This window comes from Malurus melanocephalus, unplaced genomic scaffold (assembly GCF_030028575.1).
Source record: "Malurus melanocephalus ecotype Western Australia unplaced genomic scaffold, MMel_1.1 scaffold_515, whole genome shotgun sequence".
In the NCBI taxonomy this organism is placed as follows: Eukaryota; Metazoa; Chordata; class Aves; order Passeriformes; family Maluridae; genus Malurus; species Malurus melanocephalus.
In genome coordinates, this window is record NW_026623747.1 from 1 (window position 1) to 21,078 (window position 21,078).

The 21,078-nt window shown below is 61.6% G+C and overlaps 5 protein-coding genes across 6 annotated transcripts; 2 read left to right on the top strand and 3 right to left on the bottom strand.

Annotated features, from left to right (window-relative positions):
- Positions 1-533: 533 nt before the first annotated feature.
- Positions 534-6,783, bottom strand: LOC130582703 (NAD(+) hydrolase SARM1-like). 2 transcript variants are annotated; one of them, XM_057381574.1, is made up of 7 exons: positions 5,805-6,783; positions 2,573-3,191; positions 2,200-2,412; positions 1,994-2,085; positions 1,302-1,537; positions 1,113-1,206; positions 534-775 (listed from the first exon to the last, which is right to left on the bottom strand). In XM_057381574.1, exons 1-7 carry the CDS (start codon positions 6,254-6,256, stop codon positions 535-537), a joined length of 1,947 nt encoding a protein of 648 aa, XP_057237557.1. In that variant the 5' UTR covers positions 6,257-6,783; the 3' UTR covers position 534. The 2 variants fall into 2 exon arrangements, with proteins under 2 accessions (XP_057237557.1, XP_057237558.1); XM_057381575.1 differs by lacking the exon at positions 5,805-6,783 and adding an exon at positions 4,045-4,607.
- Positions 6,784-7,635: 852 nt separating this feature from the next.
- VTN (vitronectin) lies at positions 7,636-12,688 on the top strand. Its single transcript, XM_057381554.1, has 9 exons — positions 7,636-7,720; positions 9,264-9,406; positions 9,846-9,965; positions 10,426-10,710; positions 10,809-10,948; positions 11,156-11,312; positions 11,422-11,571; positions 12,031-12,306; positions 12,492-12,688. Exons 2-9 carry the CDS (start codon positions 9,346-9,348, stop codon positions 12,608-12,610), a joined length of 1,308 nt encoding a protein of 435 aa, XP_057237537.1. The 5' UTR covers positions 7,636-7,720; positions 9,264-9,345; the 3' UTR covers positions 12,611-12,688.
- Positions 12,502-17,100, bottom strand: KIF12 (kinesin family member 12). Its single transcript, XM_057381555.1, is given in 19 exon segments — positions 12,502-12,908; positions 13,059-13,195; positions 13,300-13,397; positions 13,474-13,551; positions 13,631-13,799; positions 13,982-14,241; positions 14,328-14,432; positions 14,538-14,656; positions 14,741-14,876; positions 15,084-15,175; positions 15,321-15,345; positions 15,347-15,508; positions 15,595-15,729; positions 15,849-15,924; positions 16,075-16,196; positions 16,269-16,347; positions 16,475-16,540; positions 16,869-17,002; positions 17,004-17,100. Coding segments are annotated over 19 exon segments (2,121 nt in total). The 5' UTR covers positions 17,067-17,100; the 3' UTR covers positions 12,502-12,843.
- A 367-nt stretch (positions 17,101-17,467) lies between these two features.
- On the top strand, positions 17,468-18,765 carry SEBOX (SEBOX homeobox). Its single transcript, XM_057381572.1, has 2 exons — positions 17,468-17,758; positions 17,873-18,765. The coding sequence occupies exons 1-2, from the start codon at positions 17,468-17,470 to the stop codon at positions 18,119-18,121; spliced, it is 540 nt and encodes a 179-aa protein (XP_057237555.1). The 3' UTR covers positions 18,122-18,765.
- A 50-nt stretch (positions 18,766-18,815) lies between these two features.
- Positions 18,816-21,076, bottom strand: TMEM199 (transmembrane protein 199; the record flags this gene model as incomplete). The annotated part of the gene is made up of 6 exons (XM_057381557.1): positions 18,816-19,215; positions 19,300-19,412; positions 19,730-19,766; positions 20,608-20,697; positions 20,774-20,847; positions 20,920-21,076. Coding segments are annotated over 6 exons (567 nt in total), but the record flags the coding sequence as incomplete, so codon positions are not given.
- Between the last annotated feature and the right edge of the window lie 2 nt (positions 21,077-21,078).

Genomic DNA, 21,078 nt, shown 5'->3' on the forward strand with positions numbered 1-21,078 from the left:
TGTCACAATCTCCTGCAGGGACAGAACGTTCAGGTGCTCGTGGGCTGTGTCAGCCCATCACCAACTCCCTCTTGCTCCTGATGCATTGGGATTTTAGCTTCTGTATTTTTCATGTCTCTGTAACCTTGGAATTCTTTAGTGGATAACTCCAGACTCCAAATACAGTGCTAAACTACAGTTCCAAACTACTGCTCTCCCATTTTTACACAAAACAATTCCTCTGCAGCCCCCAAACTCAAGGACACCTCACTGTGCCAGGCCCCAAGAGATGGAAACAACAGAGAATCGGGGGGAGCAAACTTGGAGTCAATGACTGCATTGGCTGCAGCTGCAATTGGAGAATTCACCCCCCAATGTGCAAATGGATAAAACTTATGAAGAACGAAAAATGTGTGACCAATGGTTCATTCTGGGTGTAGCCCCTGGTGGGCTGGGACTGCCCGGAATGTACCTGAAAGCCCTGAAATAAATTTGAAAAGCCCCTGCTTTTTATTTTCTGAATTTTGTCCAGCCTTTGTTTCAGGTAAACCAGATTTAGGCATCACCCCGATGTCCCCACAGCTCCCACCTGGTGGCATCTCTCACCTTGTGCACCCAGTCCTTGCACTCGGGGTCCTCCATGCATTTATCCAGCGCGTGGGGCGAGAGGACCAGCACAAAGTTCCGTGCGCTCAGGACGCTCTGGATCAGCTTGTCCTCGAATTTCCCCGCCTCCAGCTTCTCCACGTCGATGAACACGCTGAAGCCGTGGAGCTGCAGGTGCACCTTCAGCAGGCTGGTGGCAAGAGGGGACAGCACTGTGAGAAGAGGCTTCACGGGCTGTCCCACAGCGTGGGCTGAGACAGGGGAGAGGGGAATGAGGTGCCAGCTCCAGCCCAGAACACGAGGAGCTGACATTGACTCCCCCACAAGCATGAGGAAAGGGTCAGTCAGTGCCCCAGAGGGACAGGGGGACAGTGCCAGGACAGAGAATCACCCCATCCACCGTACAGGTTATGCCACGTGCTGTCCCCGTTTTTCCTGCAGCTTTTGGCAGACTCTCCCTCCTCCCCATTCCACATTTCTCCCCACAACTGACCCCTCTGGGCATCACCATTTCCTGCAGGACTCACCTGGCCAGCTGCGAGCCGGTGCTCCGGCGGTAGCTGATGAACACATCGGTGCCATTGGACGCCGTTTGCAGCGTGATGGGGGAGTGAAGCGTCTCTGGGCAGCACAAAAAAACCCTCCAGGTGTTAAAAACCACCCACCAGCTCACCCCAAACACCCCTGAGCGCCCCTCCATCCCCACCAGGACCCACCCCTGGCCGCGGTGAGGATGCGGACGCGGTGGAAGCCGGTGTGGACGTGGCAGTCGTCCTGCAGCTGCTGCTCCGTGACGCGGTGCAGGAAGTTGCGGTCGATGCCGCAGGTGAGCAGGTTGTAGGTGTACTGCCGGAATTTGGGGTCGATGCCCCCCAGCCAGTCGGCCAGGTTGCTGCGGTCACACGTGGAGTAGTCGGCGAAGGTCTTGAGCTCCGTCAGCTCGCGGAAGAACCTGGTGGAGATATGTGGAGGTGGGGAAAAGCGGAGTGGAGGGCAGCACTCAGAGACATGGGGGAGCTGCACAGCTTCTGTCTGCTCAGGAGGGAGTGCAGCTCCGTGCTGGGGTGAGGGATGAGCTGCAGGGACAGGGAACAGAGGAACAGCAGCTCCTTGCACCTCTGTGTCCCAAGCTAAGGGTGAGTTCCCACCTTTCTGTGTGACTTGTAGGATCCCACCTGCCCTGTGCCCTGTGCCTTGCCCCATCCCACCCCTCTGMCATGTGCTGGGATTTCAGAAATCCCTCTGGGGCTGMCAAGTGCAGTGGAAAAGCCCTGGCAGTCCAGGTTTTGCATTTGGAGGATCTCCATCCTTGTTTTTGCAGGAAGGGGAGGGCAGAGACCTCGTCCCTGGCTCTGCCCCTGCAGTGATGGCCGTGAGAGAGTCCAGTGTGCCCTGCTGGTGGTCCCACCTTTTCCGAGTGATGCTGGAGTCCATCCCCAAATCCTTCTGCAGCTCCTGCTCTGTCAACCTCAGGAGAATGTCCCCATCAACCTGGTGATCCTGCCAAGAGAAATCCGGGCTGGAAAGGTCCCCAAGTGAGATGCTTACACCTCTGCTGCAAGATGGGACAGAGGTGTCCACCCAGGTGACCCTCCCCAGGGCACGCAGCCCTACCAGGAATCTCTGGCAGTATTTGTTGAACCCGATCTGCTGCAGCCATGTCTGCACCTCGCAGGACTTCCAGTTGGGAACGGTGGGCAGGATGCGCCGAGGAACCTCCTCCCCTATCAGGCGCAGCACCTTTTTGGCTAGTGAGGAGGTGGTGCTGCTGGTGGAGTAGCACACAATCCTCTTCAGGCTCTGCGTCGCCCCAATCTCACTGAAGATCTGGGGACACCAAGGGAGGAGGCGTCACTTTGCTTTCCCTCATCCTCCTCCCAACAATCAGGTGAGGAGAAAAGTGGTGAGCTCACAAAAGACACCAAAACGCGCCCGTGGCTCCCCTTCCCTTCAGCACCACCTTCCTCCAGGCCAACCTACCCTTTACCTGTGTTTTCTTCTGTGTGGCTTTGATGGTGGCCTCGGTGCAGAGGTAGAAGGCGGCGATGCACTGAGCCTCCAGCCGGGAGCTGTCCAGCAGCGGCACCAGGCGCTGCAGATCCTGCGCCGTCCGGCCCTGGACGTTGTCGCTGCTGCCCAGCATCTCGCGGGCGAAGCGCTCCGGGTCCAGCGAGGCAATGAAGGGCTCCACCAGCGCCAGCGTGCCCGAGCGCTCCACCTCCTTCTCAATCTCCTTGTTGGTGGCCAGCACGGTGATGGCCAGGCAGGCGTGCAGCCGGATCAGCTCGTCGTCCCTGGAGAACACCAGCGGGAAAAGCCACTCGGCCGCTTTCTTCTCGATCATCAGGCGCTGGTTGGCGTGGCCACCGTACATGGCGCAGTTGGCCAGGGCCATGGCGCAGTGGCGCAGCACGGCGGGGTCTGTCCAGCGGCACCAGTACAGCACGGTGTCCAGGCCCCCGTCGGAGATGAGCTGCGAGCAGGTCTCCTCCGTGTGTTTGAACATGTGCTCCAGGATGCCCGAGAGGCTCCGGGCAAGCTGAGGGATGTCCCGCTCCTTGGCCAAGTTGAGGATGACGCCCAGACCGACCCGGGCGAGCCGGTCCCTGCGGGGAGGAGAGGAGGGTGAGGTGGACGTGCAGGGAGTGAGGACAATGACCAGTGTGAACTGCCAAATGCCTTGGTGCCTTTTGTCCCAGGAGAACTCCCTGTGGGACACAATATGCACCAGGCTGCTGCTGGAAGAACCTGATGGAAGAGCTGTGATGAGACAGGACAGGGGATGGTTTTCCCCCTGTGGGGGAAAAGGTGGCCCCACAAGCCCTGAATCTGAAACTCAGCCAATTATTGTGTATGACTGAGTCCTGGGAAAAGAAAGGGAGTGTTAACAACCTACATAGAAGAAGAAGAATGCCGCATCTTTAGCTACTGTTGAGAAAAGGAGATTAGAGTATAAAATTGATAATGCAGGTAGCTAGAAATTATAAACATTACTAATACTGTAGCTTTTGCAAACTCACCAATTATGTTCTGATTACTAATTAAACAGTTATCTCTTAACCAATGTATGTTCGACACAAATGTATACTTTAGTTGCTAAAGTAGATAAAAGAGGCTTGTCCCACAATAAAGTTCTTCCTTCCTTCTTTCTCTCTTTTTTTTTTCACCTACTTTTGTGTGTTTTGTATCTATTATTTTATGTCGCTGTTTAGCCAGCAGCGACACATCCCCCTCCCCCCCAGTGCTGCACAGCCCAGGATCCCCTCGCTGGATGCCCTCATGCTGGAGTAGGACATTCAAGGCAATCAAGCAGTGAATGCAGGGCTGGAAATGGCTCTGGCCTTGGGACCCCTGTGCTTAAAATGACCCCTGAATGGGGCTGTGCCTTGAAAACACAGTGGGGAAGGGGGAAAGCAGGATCATGGAATGGTTTGGGTTGGAAGGGACCTAAAAACTCACCCAGGTCCAACGCCTTGCCACAGGCAGGGACAGCTTCCACTRGCCCAGGYTGCTCCAAGCCCCATCCAGCCTGGCTTTGGACACTGCCAGGGATGGGGCAGCCTCACCACCCTCTGAGATGAGCTCTTGGCTGTGCTGCCAGSAGCTTTCCTGTGCTGYCTGAGCATTCCTGCCCTCAGCAGTGGCCATTTGGTGCCGTGATGGAGTTTGTGAGGCAGCCCTGGTACCAGTGCCCCGTGCCCCACTGCTCGTGAGGGCGGTGGCACGCTCGGTCCCCAGCGACAGTGGGGTGATGGCACGCCAGCCTCTATGCTGGCAGGCAGGAAGGACATTTCTGGGAAGCCTGTGACCCACAGGGCTCTCACTGACCTTGGGGTGGGTTTGACAGGAAATGTTGTGGAGAGCCCTGGGGAAAGAAAAAAATTAAAAAAAAGTCCCTGAGCCTGGGTCTGGCTGCAAGCCCGGGCTCAGCCGTGGAGCTGGATGACAAACACGGCCCCAACAGGTCCCTGCAGCTGCAGATGGAGCCAGGACCTGGCCAGCTCCCAGCCAAACACCCCACAGACTGGGGGAGTTCTGTGAGTGAGAGGCTGGSACCCCACAGGGAACCCCAYACCCCACACCCCACACCTCCCTGTGGTGGCTCAGAAGTTGTTGGAAGCTCCAACACTCCATGAGCTGCCCCTGGAGTGGAGACAGCAACTCCAGCGAACCCTTTCCCATGCTAAGAAGCCGAGTGCCGAATGCAGACGGTGCCAGTGATGCTTCCTGGGATTAAATTCCACCCTAATGGGCTTTCCTGATTTAGCTGCCGCTTATTTTTGCCTGCAGCAAGGCCTGGGCAATGAGTCCCCAACCTTCAGTGAGGGACATGCCCCAGGAAGCCGGAACAACGCTTTGGCCAGGCCCCTCTGAGTGCTGCCCAGAGCCCTGGCAGGGCTCAGCAGGGCTGGGGGGCTCCGAGGGGGGAGTGCAGCTGACAGGGGGAGTTTGGGGTGCTGGCAGGGTGAGCTGTGCGCGGGTGATTTGGATGTGTCGGGTGCCACGTGTGCACACACAACACACACTCAGGAACACACACACACACACTCAGGAACACACACACACACGCTGCCAATCCCATTGTGCTCTGACACAGACATCCCAGCACCTCTCACCTGTCCCGGATCTGAGCTAGGGGATGAGGGCTGCTGACCAGCTGACCCCTCCTTACGGCCTCATTGCAGCCCTGGTTAGCAGCAGGAAGGCTCTGGGAAGTGGCTTTGTCCTCCTCCTCCTCCTCCTCCTCCTCTTCCTGCTGCAGTTATGGCTAAAGGGGAGCCACATCTTGTGCTTTTTGGGTCAGGTGCTCTGGCTCAGCCAAACTGACTCAGCTCAGCCGGCTGAAGGGGGCTCAGGAGGACACCCCAGTTCTCCTCAGCATCCCAGAGCTGGGGCTGGTTCTCCTCCCTCCTGCTGCTGGGGAAGGGAGCAGCAGCTCGTGGTCATTGCCTGGGCGTGAGTCAGGGACCCACTGCACAAGTGTGAGGATCCGAGGGGAATCGTGCACCAGGAGCACCCAGATCAGGGAAATTTGGAGGCTGTGATGGGGGAGGCCAGGTTGGATGGAGCTTGAAGCAACTTGGACTTTGGGAGGTGTCCCTGCCCGTGGCTGAGAGTTGAGCTGAGGGCTTTAATGTCCCTTTGAACCCATTGTGGCGGTGCCCGGGGCGCTGGGAAGGGCTGTGCCCGCCAGGGTGGGGGGCTCTTCACACACTCACCGGTTTTCTGCCACCAGGATCTGCTCCAGGAGTTTCCCCGCCTGGCACTTGACCTCCAGCTCGGCGGTGTAGAGCAGGTGCAGCAGCAGGTCCAGGCCCCCCTCCAGGCGGATCACATCGCACAGCACCTTGGCCACGTCCCTGCCCACGGCCGGCATGGCCCAGGCCTCCTCCACCAGCCGGAACACCTCGGACAGGGCTGCCCGCAGCCCCTCGGGGGTGGCCGCCTGCGTGGCGTGGGCGATGGAGCGGCGGAGCACGGGCAGGACCCGCTCCAGCGCCTCCCGCACCTCGGTGCCCACCCCGGGGGAGACCCCGTCGTGCCCCGGGCCGCTGCCCCCGCTCGCCCAGCCGCTCGCCCGGCTCACACACTCGGGCACCGCCAGCCGCTCCGCGCTCGCCATGGCCAGGGACCGGCCCAGGGTGTGCAGCGACAGCAGCAGGGCGAGCATCGGCGGCTGCTACCGCGGCATCCCCGCTCCCCTCGGCGCCCGCGGGGATGCGGGTGGCCGGGCGGGGGGCACGGGATGGGGGGATGCGCCCCGCTGGCCCCTCCGCCCTGTCGGGATGCGGAGCTGCGAGCGGAGCGGGATCCGCCTTCCCCGAGCCGGGCTCAGCATCCCGGGGCCCGGGGCTGATGTCACCGGGCGCAGGCGCCGCCTCTGCGAGGAGGGGCTCGGTGCCGGCAGCTGCAGCCCCCTCCCGCTGCAGATCCCCCCGGACATCACCTGCCTGCGACCCCGGAAGGGTTTAACAGAAAAGCGTGGATGTGGCGCTTGGGGCATGGCTCGCTGGTGGGGCTTGGCAGGGCTGGAGTCGGGCTTAGAGTGCTTTTCCAGCCTAAATTCTGTGATTCTCTGATTGTGGCCTTTCGGTGCTTATGGAAAAAAAAAGGGAAAGTGACTTTTTACACGAGTAGATAGTGATATCTATCTATCTATCTATCTATCTATCTATCTATCTATCTATCTATCTATCTATCTATCTATCTATCATCCATCTATCTGTCTATCTATCTATCTATCTATCTATCTATCTATCTATCTATCTATCTATCTATCGCAAGGGGTTTTGAAATAAAAGAGGAGAGATTTAGATTAGATATTGGGAGGAATTTTTTACCTGTGGAATGGTAGGACACTGGCACAACTTGCCCAGGGAAGCTGTGGATGTCCCAACCCTGGAAGTGYCCAAGGCCAGGCTGGAGGGGCTTGGAGCAGCCTGGGATAGTGGAAGGTGTTTGGAAACACACATTCTTCTCTTCCAACCCAAAACATTCTGCGATCCCACAGCCCTCCCTGTGCATCCTGAGCTGTCCCCTTGGCCCAGGTCCCCCCGCCGTGCCCGAGCTGCTCTGTGGTGTCACTTCCACGGCGGGCAGGGACCCCCACGCTGGTTTTGCAGCACTTCAGGTCACTCTGTGAGCAGGGAGGGGGCACAGGGTGGAGGTAAAGAGGACCAGGCACCGTGGTGGTCACGGTGAGGCTGCGACCACCCCGGCACAGCGTTTTGAACCCGTTTGGTATCAGCAGGGGGCAAATACCCACCGCTCGGTGGGAATTCAGAGCGGCTCTTCTGGGTGGGCTTTGGATTTGCATGATAAAAGAAAGAGCAGGGGCAGCCTGGGCCTCTTTTGTTTTCTTTTTTCCAGGCCAGACGTGCTCAGGGCAGAAATGTTTAAACGCTTTGGGCATTTCTCGGATGTGCTGGGAGGAGCAGCTTAAGTCCTTGGCTCCAAACCCAGGTTGTTGCCAGGTCAGCCTGAGACTTAAATTCGAGTTGATGTTTGGATGTGACAGAGTCGCTCTTAATCCTCTCTGAATCCACTACGAAGGGACAGAGCGAGGAAAGGGACAGGACGGCAGAGAAGGCATCCCAAGTAGCACAGAACTGCGGGAAAACTCGGCACTGAACCGGTGAGGATTTTCCTGATAAATTATTATTAATTGGGGGAAGGACATGGGCTGTTGCAGTGTAGAGCAGCAGAAGGTTTTGCAGCCCGGGGGCAGCAGAATTCAAACCATTCCCTCAGGCTTGTCCTGACTAGCCCAGAGAGCTGAGTTTGCTTTACTTTGCGTTTAGTTTTGCTCTGCTTTGCTTTTCGGGAGGGATTTTCAGAGCAGCAGCGGTCCCCAGCCTTGTCCTGGGGGATCAATCCCATCCCCTGAGTTCTCCTCACGGACTTTGCTCAGCCCTTGGCTGCAGGAGCTCCCCAGGGCCCCTTTATCCAKCCGAGCCYTCTCCTGGGATCTCCAGCTGGCAGGGAAGGGCTCGCTGAGCCTCCGTGGGTCTGTGGGAGCCTGGAGCAGCAGGAGGGAGCTTTGTCTTAGCYGATCAGCAAAAGCAGCTCAAACAATGCCCAACCCTCATCTCCCAGAGCCTCCCAGGGCTCTTTTCCCCCGGGACTGGTGCAGCAGGGATGGGATGGAGCCGGTGCTGGCACTTGGGGACAACGCCAGCCCTGCCACGGCCGAGGCCAGAGGACAAGGGATGGAGTGAGGGCTGCAGAAATTCAGAAATCCTGCCCTCAGCTCCCCAGGGCTTCCAGGTGGAAAAATGCCTGTCTCAAATCCAAATAAAGCTCTTCCTGCAAGGGTGGGAGCAGATGATGCCAGGAACTGCCTGAGTCTGAGCTGGACCCCTGGAGAAGTGGGCATCCTTGGGTTCCTCTCCTCCCAAATCCTGCATCATTTAAAGCCCACCGCTGCTGCCCGAGGGTGGGGACAGACCCCACGGATCTCCTGTCTGCAGAAGGGACAGGATCGCTGCAGAAGGGACAGGATCGCTGCAGCCTCGTGCGGCGTTCGCTCCTTGCCCCCGACTAAACAAACATCCCAGAGTTATCAGGAGCCGCCGAAAGAGCTGAGTCGGCATTAATTAGTAACCGAAAAGATTGGCTGGAAAGGGAATGACGGGAGCAAAATACACAGGCTTTTGTTTGCCTTCTGCAGTGAAAGTGCAGAGGGCTCCTGCCCCCGGCCCTCACCTCTGGTCCCCAGGCACAGAGATGGCACCTGCCCCATCCCGAGCCACCAGGCTTTGTGGCTACCTAGATCTTGATGTTGAGAAAGCTGAAATCCCAAGAAAAATCTCTCCAAAATGGTGCAGTTTTGGGCAAATATAAACCCGGGAGTTTTCCCTGAGCATCGCTGCCCCATCCCGTTTCCTTTGGGTTTTTGTCTTGCCAAGGCCAGGCTGGAGAGCAGCTGGGGGCTTTAACACTGTGAGGATTGTTATGAAATCAGTACGGCAGGACCTCAAAATGCTTCCTGACTCTGGCCTGCTGTTCCTCCCCACTCTTGGAGCAGTGTCCAGTCTTCACCGGGGCTCCTGCAAGCGTGGGGAGCCCCTGTCCCCCCCAAACACCCCAGGGCTGTGGGGCAGGCTGGGTGGGGGATCATCTCTGCCCCTTTTTCCCGGTACTGACCTTGAGCTGTTTGCTCTCTCCCGCCGGGGCAGGCTGAGCAAACAGTGGACGCTGGGGCTTTGCCGCGCTCCGGGGCGCTCAGTCGGAGGAGAGCTGCGCTCCCGAACACCCAGGATGGGGCTGCTCTTCCCTGCCCTCGTGCTGGCCCTGCTTGCCACCACCCATGCTGCAGAAGGTGAGCCTTGGCCATGCCAGGTGCTGTGGGGATGGAGCAGCTGGGGCTCCTGGGTGGGTGGAGGGGCTGGGCAGGATGGGGAGGGGAGGGAGGGGATGGTGGTGATGGTCAGCAGTGGCTGTACCTTGAGGATGGGAGAAAGCAAATGGGCAGCACATGGGGGTTGATGGTGCCTTGGAAAATCCCTGGCCACCCCAGCTTGGAGCTGGGATCATGGCACAGCCCAGTCTGTGGCTCCCATCCCAGCAGGACCGGGGTGGGAGCAGGGCCAGGAGCCACTGTAAACCCTGGTGATGGAGCTGACTGTGAAAATGTGGGGTACCCCCAACCAGGACACCCCCAAGTTCATTTCCATCCCTTGGAGCTGGGCTGGGGGGAGGCGAGGGCCCCACTGCCTGCCCCACATGACCCCTCCTGAGCCATGGGGTGGCTGTTGCAGACTCGTGTGAGGGCCGCTGTGAGGAAGGCTTCGACGCAGGGCGCAAGTGCCAGTGCGACACCCTGTGCGTGTACTACCAGAGCTGCTGCAGTGACTACTCCACCGTCTGCAAAGCCAAAGGTACTGTCCCCACGGCCACCCTGCTGGCCAGGGCTCTGCACAGGCTGCCCCAACACCGTGGGGCTCCAAGGATCTGTGCTGGGTCAGCTCTGCACCCACCCGTGTTTGCAGAGTGGATCAGCACCGGGGTTTGCTGCAGCACGTGGGGGTTTTGGGAGCTGGCTCACAGCATCTGCAGCGTGGGATCTGGGCTAATTGGATGGACTGGGGAAAATGCCTTCACTGGAAAGGTGGTTGGGCATGGGAGCAGTGGAATCACCATCCCTGGRAAGTGCTCYAAAAATGTGCAGTTGTGGCACTTGGGGACACGGTTTAGTGCTGGCGGTGCTGGGTTAAATYAGACTYGGTGATCTTAGAGGGCTTTTCCAACCTCAACAATTCCATGATTCCATGAACCTGTACTGCCTGGGAGGGAGCACCTCCTGCCCTCAACCCCAGTGGGACCTTCTCCCTCCCTCAGTGACCCGGGGAGATGTTTTTGCCCTGCCCGAGGACGACTACCTGGACTACAACCTCACTGTCGACATTGCCACGGAGGAGGCGCCCGTGGCAGACCCCACAGAGCTGCCCACGCCCCCGGTGCTGGTGGACACCACACCAGAGAGCAAGCCAAACCCTGAGGAGACGCTGCCAGAGCTGCCCAAACCCACCCCGGATGGGTCTGAGGAGCCAGAGGAGCTGTGCAGTGGGAAACCTTTTGACGCCTTCACCGACCTGAAGAACGGTTCCCTTTACGCTTTCCGAGGTACTTTTGGGACCTTCCCCGGGCACGTGGGACACACTGCCCTRCTGTCCCCCCATCTGCAGTCCCTGCTGCTTCTCCTACATCCCCTCTCTCCCCAGGGAAGTATTTTTATGAGCTGGACAAGACCAGCGTGAGGCCCGGCTACCCCAAGCTCATCAGCGATGTCTGGGGCATCGAGGGCCCCATCGAYGCAGCCTTCACACGCATCAACTGCCAGGGCAAGACTTACCTCTTCAAGGTGGGCTGCAGGGCTGGGGGTACGCCCAGAGTGGCCAGCACAGCCCCCCAACCTGCCCTATATCCCCTTCTGGCACTTTCTATGCAACAGTGTTTGCCAGATGCCCCTAAATCCCTGTAGCTGTTTGGGGTCTCTCTGCTCACTCCTCCCAGACTCGTGGCTGGGGGATGCTGCACCCGTGACCCCCCTCTGTCCCCCACCCCCCAGGGCACCCAGTACTGGCGCTTTGATGACGGAGCCCTGGACCCCGGCTACCCACGGGACATCTCCGAGGGCTTCGAGGGCATCCCGGACAACGTGGACGCGGCGTTCGCCCTCCCCGCGCACAGCTACCACGGCAACGAGAGGGTTTATTTCTTCAAGGGTAAGGGGGGCAGCCCCCCAGCKCCTGGCAGAGCCTGGCACCGCTGGGCACAGGCAGGACACCCCTYGGGTGTTTGTCCCCCACTAAAACCCCGCTCGTCCTCTCCCAGACAAGTACTACTGGTCCTACGACTTTGCCCAGCAGCCCACGCAGGCCGACTGCGAGAAGTCCTCGCCCTCYACGGTGTTCAAACACTACGCCTTCATGAACAGGGACAGCTGGGAGGATGTTTTCCAGCTCCTCTTCGGCAGCAGGATGCGTAAGGGCCGGGCCAGCCTAGGGGGAAGCGGGCACCGGGGAGGAGGGAGCGATGCCTGGGAGCACGGGCAGGCAGGATGAGCTGTGGTGTCCTGCATCCCCCACAGCATCCCAAATCCCCACCCTCACACCCTACTGAGCCCATCACCAGCCACCTCACACCCTAGTGGCACTGCTGGGGACTGTTTATTATYGCTGGAGATGCCACAGGAAAACCCCAGCCCTGGGCAGGGGTGATGAAAGATGGAGAGGGGGACAAAGTGGCTCAGCAGGACAGGGCTGATCCCAGCCAAGAGTGGGGTGTGGGCTGCTCCTGGCTCTGCCTGTGGCACTGTCACACATCTAATCCAGGCTGGGATCCTTTGGAGCATTCCTGGGGGTCTGGGGGCTGTCTGTGGGGCTGGGCTCACTCACCCCACACTTTGCTGCCCCTCTCACTCATCCCCCGCTCCTCCTGCAGCCGGGGCGAACGGCCCRTGGTACATCAGCCGGGACTGGCGGGGGGTGCCCGGCCGGCTGGACGCCGCCATGGCCGGCAGGATCTACGTGGCCTCGCACCAGCCCCGCAGGAGGAARTCTCGCCGCCAGCGCAAGAGGTACAACCACAACCACCGCTCACTGAATTTGGGATTCTGGAGCTGGCTGCACAACGACCACGACTCGGCAGGGGTTGAAAGCGACGGGCTGTCGGGCTCCACGTGTGAGATGCTCCAGAGCGTCTACTTCTTTGTGGGAGGTGAGTCTGGYGTGGCAGGATCCGGGAATGATGTGGGACCAGGGCTGCCAGGGCACTGGGAGAGCTCTCTTTGTGACATCCCCGAGCTCTGGGATGCAGCAGGAAGACACCCAGGGCTGGCAGTGAGAGCCAGCAGGTCCCCAGAGCTGGGGACAGTCGTGACAGCCACATCCTTTTCCCTCCAGACAAGTACTACCGCGTCAACCTGCGCACCAAGCGCGTGGACCTGGTGCGGCCGCGCTACCCCCGCTCCATCGCCCAGTACTGGCTGGACTGCCCCCAGCCCGGGGAGGAGAGCACCTGATGGACCCYGGAGCCGCCGGGGTGGCAGCACAGCCCCGGCCAGACAGAAATAAACTGTGAGAGGCGAGCAGGCCGGAGAGCTCCATGTGTGTGTGTCCATCCGTCCGACTGTCCGTCCCACGTGCCGCGCGGTCCTTGCGGTCCGAGCTGCCGTGTCCCCGCTGGCTGTGGCTGTCCCCATGGTCTGTGCCAGACCCCCAATGCTGGCACCRTCCATGGCGTGGCTGTGGTCACTCAGATCTGCTCCGCCAGCCAGTCCAGCGCCTCTTCCCACGGGAGGAGAGGGACGGTGCCAGCAGCTGCTGGTGAGGAACACCGGGGTCAGGTGTCCATCTCCCCCAGGGTCAGCCCACAGCCTCACGTGTGGGTGGCCGTGCTGGGGATGGGTGCCCATCCCCGAGGGATCCCACCCAAGGCCCTGCCTGGCCTCCTGCCCCTGCCCCGCTGACCTCTGGGCTCCGGCAATCCCGGCCAGGGCGGTGCCGAAGGGATGACCCTTCCCTCGGGGCTGGGAGCGCGCTCCGGGCCCGGCAGCTCCCGGTGCAGCGGCTGCTGCTGGGACAGGCTCCTGCTCCTGCCGCGACTCCTGCCGTGAGGACACATGACAAACCCCGACATGACAAACCACCAACCCCCCAAAACTCCAGGGAGTTCCTGARCAGCAGCRGATGCCCGGGGAGTGGCTCTCACCRCTTCCTCTGGTGTGCCTGGTGGGAGCCAGGCAGAGCCGTGTCCTCCTGTCCGGGTGGCAGAACAGCAGCACTGCCCTCGGGGGGGACCGGCAGCACCTGGGGGCGAGCAGAGTGGTCAAGGTGGCTGTGCCACCCGGTGCCACCCCCTCCAAAGAGACCCCCGGGGCTGTACCTGGGACGTGCTGGCATCAGCTGGGCAGCACCGCGGGCACCCTGGGCAGCGGGGGCGGCTGGAGGCAGGAGGGAGCTTCTGCAAGAGAGGGCATTAGTGGGTGAGGGGTTCATGCATCAAACAGGGGAGCTGCAGACCCCAGACCCCCCACGCTCACCGGCAGCCGGGGCACAGAGCTGGGTGTCGTGTCCGGCCGCTGGTGCCTGGCCGAGTGGCCGTGGTGTCCGTGGTGGTTGCGGGCACTCCGGAGCAGGGGCTGGCTGTCACAGGAGCTGCGGGTGGCTCTGTGGGTGTCACCAGCGGGGTCTGGGGACACACGGGGCTGYCTGGGGAGCAGTGAGGAGCAGAGCAGGGCATTGGCAGCCTCTGGAGAGCCTCGGAGCCCTGCCCAGCCCCACGGAGTCCCTGAGAGAGGCTGGCTGTGCAGGGTGCTGCCCAGCCAGGGGCTCTGGCTGCCCTCTGAGCCCCCTGATCCTCTGCTCAGGGGTCCCACACAGGCYCCCCATACCTCATCTGCTCGTTCTCCACCACGAAGTCCCTCAAGAGGCCGTAGAGGCTGGGCCAGGCTGGGGTTCCCTCTGGTGGGAGCTGCCCTGCGGGGCCGTACCTGCCTCCCGCGCCCAACCACGCTTTTGGAGGGTTCCCTGGCACCTCCGTGCTCCTCACTGGCACCCTGGGCAGGCACAGCTGCTGCCGCAGGGACAGGTTTTCCAGCTGCAGAGCATGGATTTCTTGCTCCAAGGTTTGCAGCAACTTCTCCCGGGACACCTGAGAGGAKTGGGTGGTTAAAGTGGGGGTCAGGGGGTCCCGGCAGCGGGGCAGAGGAGCTCGGAGTGGCTCCRTGTCTGCCATACCCTGTTGGCCAGCGGTCTGGTGGTGACCCTCCGGGCACGGCTGGCGTAATGCAGTGTGCTYAGCGTCTCTGAGAGGCAGTGTGAGGACGGGGAGATGCAGGCAACCTGGCAACGAGGAGGAAATGCAGGAGAACTCTCACTCAGAGGGTCGCTATCCTTTTCCAGCCCTCCCCTCCGCGGGGTGAGACCCCTGCCCAGCCTCCCTCGTACCATCAGGGTGACGCCTGAGCCACCCAGGGAGCGGGCCAGCAGCCTGGTGAGTTTGCTGTCCCGGAACGGGATGTGTGTTCTCTTGCCTCGGGGTTTGGCCAGCAGCGAGATGCAGTGTCCTGCAGGAGGATGAGCCACAAAGGGTGTGACAGGGCTCTGCTGAGGGCCAGCAGGGCTCCCAGGGCGGGTCCCCCAGCTCTCACCCAGTGCCAGGAGGCTGCGGTTGATGCTGTTGGCCTCCACGGAGAGCTCCCCGCTCGAGCCGGTCTCCTTCACCCGCTCGCTGCCGGCCAGGTCCACGAAGCACAGTGTGCCCTGCCTGCTCGGGCAGGCACTGGCCTGGAGAGCCCACGATGGGGTGGGGGATGATGCTTTGGTCCCCGTCGCCCCTTCCCCGTGGGTCTCAGAGAGGCCTTCCTGCCGCTCACCCCAACCCCACCCATGATCCTTGAGGAGAGCATGACCCCCCGTGCGTGGGGCTGTTCGCACCCCCACGCTGAGCCCCGGGACCCCCCAGCCCTCCCCCGGAGCAGGGTGTGCGCTCACGGCTCGGCTGCGGATGTGGATGGTCAGCAGGGCATGGCTGCGGCTCGAGTGCCTGTTGAGGGCATGTGCTGAGGTCCGGCGCCTCTGGGAACCTGCAAGGGACGAGCTGATTGCACGACACCCCACATGGCTGCCCCACATCCCACAGCATCCACTGCCCATCCAGCTGCTCCTTCTGGCTGCCATCAGAGTCCCGCCAGCCCTGGGGATGATCTGCGGGGCTGAATCCCCCCACACCGGGTCTAGCACCCCCTGAACACGCCCCATCCCTGTGCCTGTGTCTCAGCACCTTGCAGGAGGAGGCTGACGATGGCCTCCAGGCTCTCGAATTCCACGCTGAGCTGGTTCTCCACGTAGAAGCCGCGGGTTTTGCTCCAGCGCAGGGGCAGGGCACACGGCGGCCCCGGGCTCAGCAGATCCCGGATCTGGGGATGTGACAAAGGAAAAGCACCGGGGGAGTGGGGCACAGGGCGCCAGCAGGGCCGGACGGGGTGGCTGAGCAGGCACTCACCTGTTCGTTGTAGATCTCCAGGTAGGAAGCGCTGAGAGCCAGGTCAGAGCCACGGCTCCGGCTCTGCTCCAGCAGGCAGGTGAAGGATCTCTGCATCAGCCCCAGCAGAGCCGGSGACGCCGGCCGGGTCTCGCTCTGTGGGATGCCAGAATGGCGAGCGGGCACATCGGGCACCCACCTGCTCCCAGAGCCCTGGGAAGGGTGGAAAGAGCCCATCCCACGACCCGGATCAAGTCAGGGGGACAGCGCTGTACCTGGGCGAGGGGTCCCATGAGGGTGTAGGTCTTCCCTGAACCCGTCTGCCCGAAGGCAAACACGGTGCAGGAGAAGCTGCGGAAGATGCTGAGCGTCAGGCACAGCCGCAGGTGGTGGCACAGGGATGCCACCTCCTGACACAGTCCTGGCAGTGCAAACTCGCCGGAAAGGCCCGGCCTGGGGCCGCCGGAGGGTTGGGGTCCGCGGGGGCTCGCCAGGACTCACCCGTCCMTGGCCAGCTCCACCAGCTGCCTCATCCCGCTGCCTTCGAACACGGCCTCCTGCGAGGCACCGGCGTCGAACACGGCGCTGAAGCCGAAGGTGGCATCGTGCCTGGCCGCGCTTACCTGGCCGTGGGGACAGCGGCAGCTCAGGGGGTGCCGCGGCCACCCCGACACCCGCGGGAAGGTGGCACTTACGTGCACGGCGCAGTCACCGAGGCTGTGCACAACTTGCCGGTCACCCCGCCGCGCCTCCGTGGAGGTCAGTGGCCGGACCCTAATGGTGGGGGGTAGAGAGGGACACAGAGGTGTGGCTGCATGGGGACCCTGGGGAGCCCTGCCGTGCCCTGCCCCAGGCAGAGAGGCTCCCGCCGCGTCCCTGAGCTCTTTGTGCCTCCCCTTACCTTAGCACCACTCTCAGGCGTGTCTCTCTGCTCTCCACGGGGCCCTCCCGCTCCTCTCCAAGGCTCCTTTGGGGAACAGAGGGCAGCAGGATGGTGGGTGCCCCCCAGCTGGGGGGTCTGCCCGCGGGGACCCCAAAAGCTGGGGTAGAGGGAGCCCAGGYCATGCTGTGCTCGCACCGTCCTCCCACCTGCACCGTGCCCTGAGGCCTGGCAGGGGACAGAGCTCACTGTCCCCGCCGTGTCCCCGCAGAAGGACAGTCCTGTCCAGTCCCACCCCCCCAGCCTTTTTGGGGTGCTACCCCCCCACCACCTGCACCAGTCGGGCAGTCACTGCCCAGTCCTGCTACTCCAGGACGGGGGGGCCTCTGTCCCCTCTCTCTCCCCAACAACTTACGGTCTCTCCCGGCCCCGTGGGAGCGTTCTGGGCCGGGGGTCAGGCTGGGGGTCACCGCCCCGCTCCCCCTCTGGTTCCATGCGCCCCCCAGCACTCCGTGCTCGGGGTGCCCGCAGCGCCCGGCCGGTCCCAGCAGGAGGCACCGCCAGCCGGCCCCGGCTGCCCCGCACAACCGGTACCACCGCTCCGGTTAAACATTGACCGCTGCCAGCCCCGTGGGAGAGCGGCGGTCGCACGGCGGGGGGCGAGCTGGGGGAGGGCGGGGAGCCGGGGAGAGGGTGCAGGGGGCGGGTGGCAGGTGGGTCTTCGGGTCCTGGGATCCTCATGGGCCCCACCGTGCCTCGACGGCGGCGCGGGGGAGGCTTGTACCAGCAGCTGGTGGGGGTACTGGTCCTGGGGATGCTGGGGGAGACCCTCCCCGAGTCAGTCGGGGACTGTCGGGGCTGTCGGGGGTGCGGAGCTGGGACCGGCCCCGGGAGCCCTTGGGAAGGGCTGGGGGGGGGGGACAGCACCGCCCGCTCGGGGCGGTCCCAGCCTGCCGGGGGAGACTCTGGGGGATAAAAGCCAGGCCGGCGGCGGGGCCGCAGGCGCCGGGCAGGATGAGCGCGGCCCCGGGCACCTCCCGCGCCCCCCAGCCGCTGCTCCGCTTCCCCGACGGGGCGGGCGGGCCGGGCGGCGAGCGGGCGGCGGGGGGAGGCGGCGGCCCGGGCCCGTGCCCCTGCCCTTGCCCTTGCCCCTGCCCGGGGGGGCCGCGGAAGCGGCGGCGGACCACGTTCAGCCGGGGGCAGCTATCGGAGCTGGAGCGGGCTTTCGCCGCCGTGCCCTACCCGGACATCGCTACCCGGGAGCGCCTRGCAGAGCTCACCCAGCTGCCCGAGGCCAAGATCCAGGTGAGCGCCGGCGGGATTCTCTCCTCCATCCCTCCCTCTTTGCCTCCCGAGGCCGGGGTCCCCTCTCCTGTCGGGCCACTGTCGGTGTCTCACGGTTCCCCTCGCCCGTGCCAGGTGTGGTTCCAGAACCGYCGYGCCCGCAGGATCCGCAGCRCCAAGCCGGAGCCGCCGCCGCTACCGCCGCTGCCACCGCCCGGGGAGCCGGGTCCCCCCGCGGCACCCCCCGACAGCGGCATCCCGGGCCCGGCCCCTGCTCTGCCGCCGCCGGGATCCCACAGCCCCGCTCGGGGCCTCCCCACCTCGCTGGGCTCCATCTCCGACCTCATCTACAGCGCGGCCATCACCAACCTGGGCGAGCCATAGCCGTGGCAAGGACCCCTGGGTCCCGGGGACCCTCCTGGCACCGCGGCCCCCCCCCGGATTAGCGCCACGATTTCATTAGGGTGTGGAATTACTGCTGGTCCCGAAGGCTCCGAGGATGTCATCCAATATCCTAAATGCCAGTGCGGCCGCAGTGGGGGCAGGTCCCCATCAGCCCCCTAATACCGACTAATCTTTTGGAAAAAATACCTTAATCTGAGGCCGTATCCAGGGATGATTGTGGCGCAGCCGCCCCTAATCCGCAGGCACGTTCACAGGTGCCGGCAGATCTCCCTGGATCGGATATTAAACCGTGTTTCCAGAGGGGCTTAGCTGCCATCAGAGCATTAATCACTGTGTCCCRCCCTGGCAGAGCGCCCACCCGGCAGGTGTCCGGGTCTGCAGGGTCTGGCGTGGGTGTCCCCTCCCCACTGTGGGTGCACCCAGCTGGCTCTGCTCTCTGCTCCATGCCACCTGAGAAACCTCTGGGCCCAGTGTTGAGGGGTGTCCCCTCCCTACCTCGAGAATTTGGGCACCCTTTGGGAGCACACRCATCCCTCACTGTGCAGGCAGAGGAAGGTTTGGACAGGAGATGGAACAGGATGCAGAGGGACAGGGAAGATTCACATCTCTGCCATGTCTTAGATGTCACATCCATGTTTCTCACAGCAACAGCCATCTCCCAACACACAGGAGGGAGGTTACAAACACACAGTGTTATTTATTTCCAGAATAAAAGGACCCAGGAGAACAGGGGTGGCAGGAGCTGATGCCCCTCTCCCTGCTGGGGTGGACAGAGTCCACAGCTGTTCCCTCCTCTGTTCTGCAGCTGCGGGATTTTCAAGCCATGATTCATTTCAGGAGCAGGGAGCAAAGGATGAACCTGAGGAGTGCAGCAATCTTCCCACAGCACAAACAGGTACAGAGAGGAGAAGATCTGTCCCAAATTAGCAGCTCATGGGGAGGACAAAAGCCTCCAACACAAAGCCTGCAGTTCATGGTCATAGTTTCCCAAGGTCCCCTTCGAGGGTCCGCACCATCACGTACAGCTCAGCCAAGCCCACCACCGAGGCCACAATGACRGCTGAGAGGACACGCTGGGGACACAAAAGAGAGAAGGGTGACCCTGAGTGCCTGGCCTGGCCACCATGGAGGGGCTGTCAGGGGCCAGGCTCGCTCACCGCTGCTGTCTCTGCGAAGACGTACTGGCTGCCCAGGTACGTGCAGGCGAAGGCGGCCACCACGGTGACAATGAAGTTGAAGATGGTGATGACGACGGCTTTCATGGAGCGAACTGGCAGAGAGAAGGGGGAAAGTGGTTGATTTTAGGTAAGGTTGGGCAGTAGGGCTGGAGACAAGGTATTGTGCTACAGAGCTGGCCTGGGGCTGCCTCAGCTGGGATTTGTAATCCTGGAGGAGTCACATGCTTGGTGCCTCCAGAAATATTGGTAATAATGACCAACAGGTTCCTTTATTGAAGGAACTCTTCAGTGTGTGAAAACTTTCTGGTGAGATATTTGGAGATGGATGTCTAATGTCACCAGCTGGAGATGGAACAGTCCCCATGCCTGCCTGACCTGCCACGTGTCAAAAGGACAGGAAGCCACTCACCTTGCCTCCCAAATTCAGCCAATGGCCCGTTCATCTCCTGAAAGAAGGGATTGAAACAACTTGTGATTGCTTGTACCTCAATGTTAATAATAACACTGTTACTGTGTGTGCAGAATAAAAGCAATGCCAATGCCCTGTCCTGTCTCCAAGACTCTTGAGATTCAAAAATATTTTGGGGGGCCCTGGMACTGGGTGGATGGGCTGTGGGTTTCTTTGAGATTTTGCACAAGTTCTGCTAAAACCACCCTGGATCGTAGATCACAGAATGRTTTGGCCTGGAAAGGACCTTAAAGATCATCTTGTTTCATCCCCTGCCAGGAGCAAGGACAGCCTTCCACTAGACCAGGTCAAACCTGGAGTGAGAGTTAATGCAACAGGAGGAAATGGATGGCTCACATGGATGCCAGGTAGAGTGTGGTGGGATCACAAAGAATCCAGCAGGAAGGGATGTTGACTTGTCCGAACAATCATCCTGCCAAAAGATCTCAGCTCCCTCAGGAAAGAACGAGTGCCCAAACATTATCTTGTATTTGCTGCTTTTACCTTGACATRAATGAGGTAATTTTAAAGCTATGACAAAAATTCAACCAGAACAGATGCCCCCAGTCAAACATTTACAGCATTTGCTCAGTCTCCCAGAACAGAAGCTGAGATCTTTGGCACAGTGAGCAGCTCCCAAAAGTCAGTATGTCTAATTCACTACTGTTAACCCTGTCCCATCTCTGCCCTCAACACTGGACCTATGCGTTTATAGGATGTTATCCTCCAGTCCCTGCCACATCCCCTCTGCACTGCACTCATTCTAAGGGGAARATGTCCTTTGCTGTCAGGTGTTTGAGGGATGAATGCTGGCAGCAGGCACTGCAGCAGCCCCTCACCTGGCCGGTGATGTTGCGGGTCATCCGTTGGTACTCCTGGTGTGCCAGCTTGGCCTTGATCCGCTCCAGCCGGGCCACCAGCTCGGGGTTCTGGGGGAGGCACAGACCCACCGTGAGGGCCGGSAGCCGCGACTCCTCCCGCGACTCCAGCCCGGCCCTCACCTACCCGCGGCGGCACCGGCACCTCGGGAAAGTGGATCTCGCATCCTTCCAGCAGCTCGTGTAGGTGCAGYGGGGACCCTGCGGGCGGGGCACGGGGCGGTCACGGCGCGATCGCGGCGTCCCGCGGCGCCCCGGAGCAGCGCGGCCTACCTGCCTCCCTCAGCGCGGCGTGCAGCCTCCGCAGCAGGCTGAACGGCACCAGCCCTCCCTCCGCCGCCAGCGCCGCCTCCAGCTCATCCCGCAGCCCGGCGGGCAGCGCTGCCAGCTCGTCCGCCCGCACCGCCCGCCGCAGCCGCGGCCCGGCCCGCA

Bases quoted from the DNA above. Each gene is read 5' to 3' on its own strand.
- LOC130582703 (XM_057381574.1), bottom strand. From the start codon at position 6,256: ATGCTCGCCCTGCTGCTGTCGCTGCACACCCTGGGCCGGTCCCTGGCC. The intron at 2,413-2,572 runs GTAAAGGGTAGG...TGGTGTCCCCAG, and splicing joins CCACACAGAAGAAAACACAG to ATCTTCAGTGAGATTGGGGC. The intron at 776-1,112 runs GTGAGTCCTGCA...TCTTGCCACCAG, and splicing joins ACCGGCTCGCAGCTGGCCAG to CCTGCTGAAGGTGCACCTGC.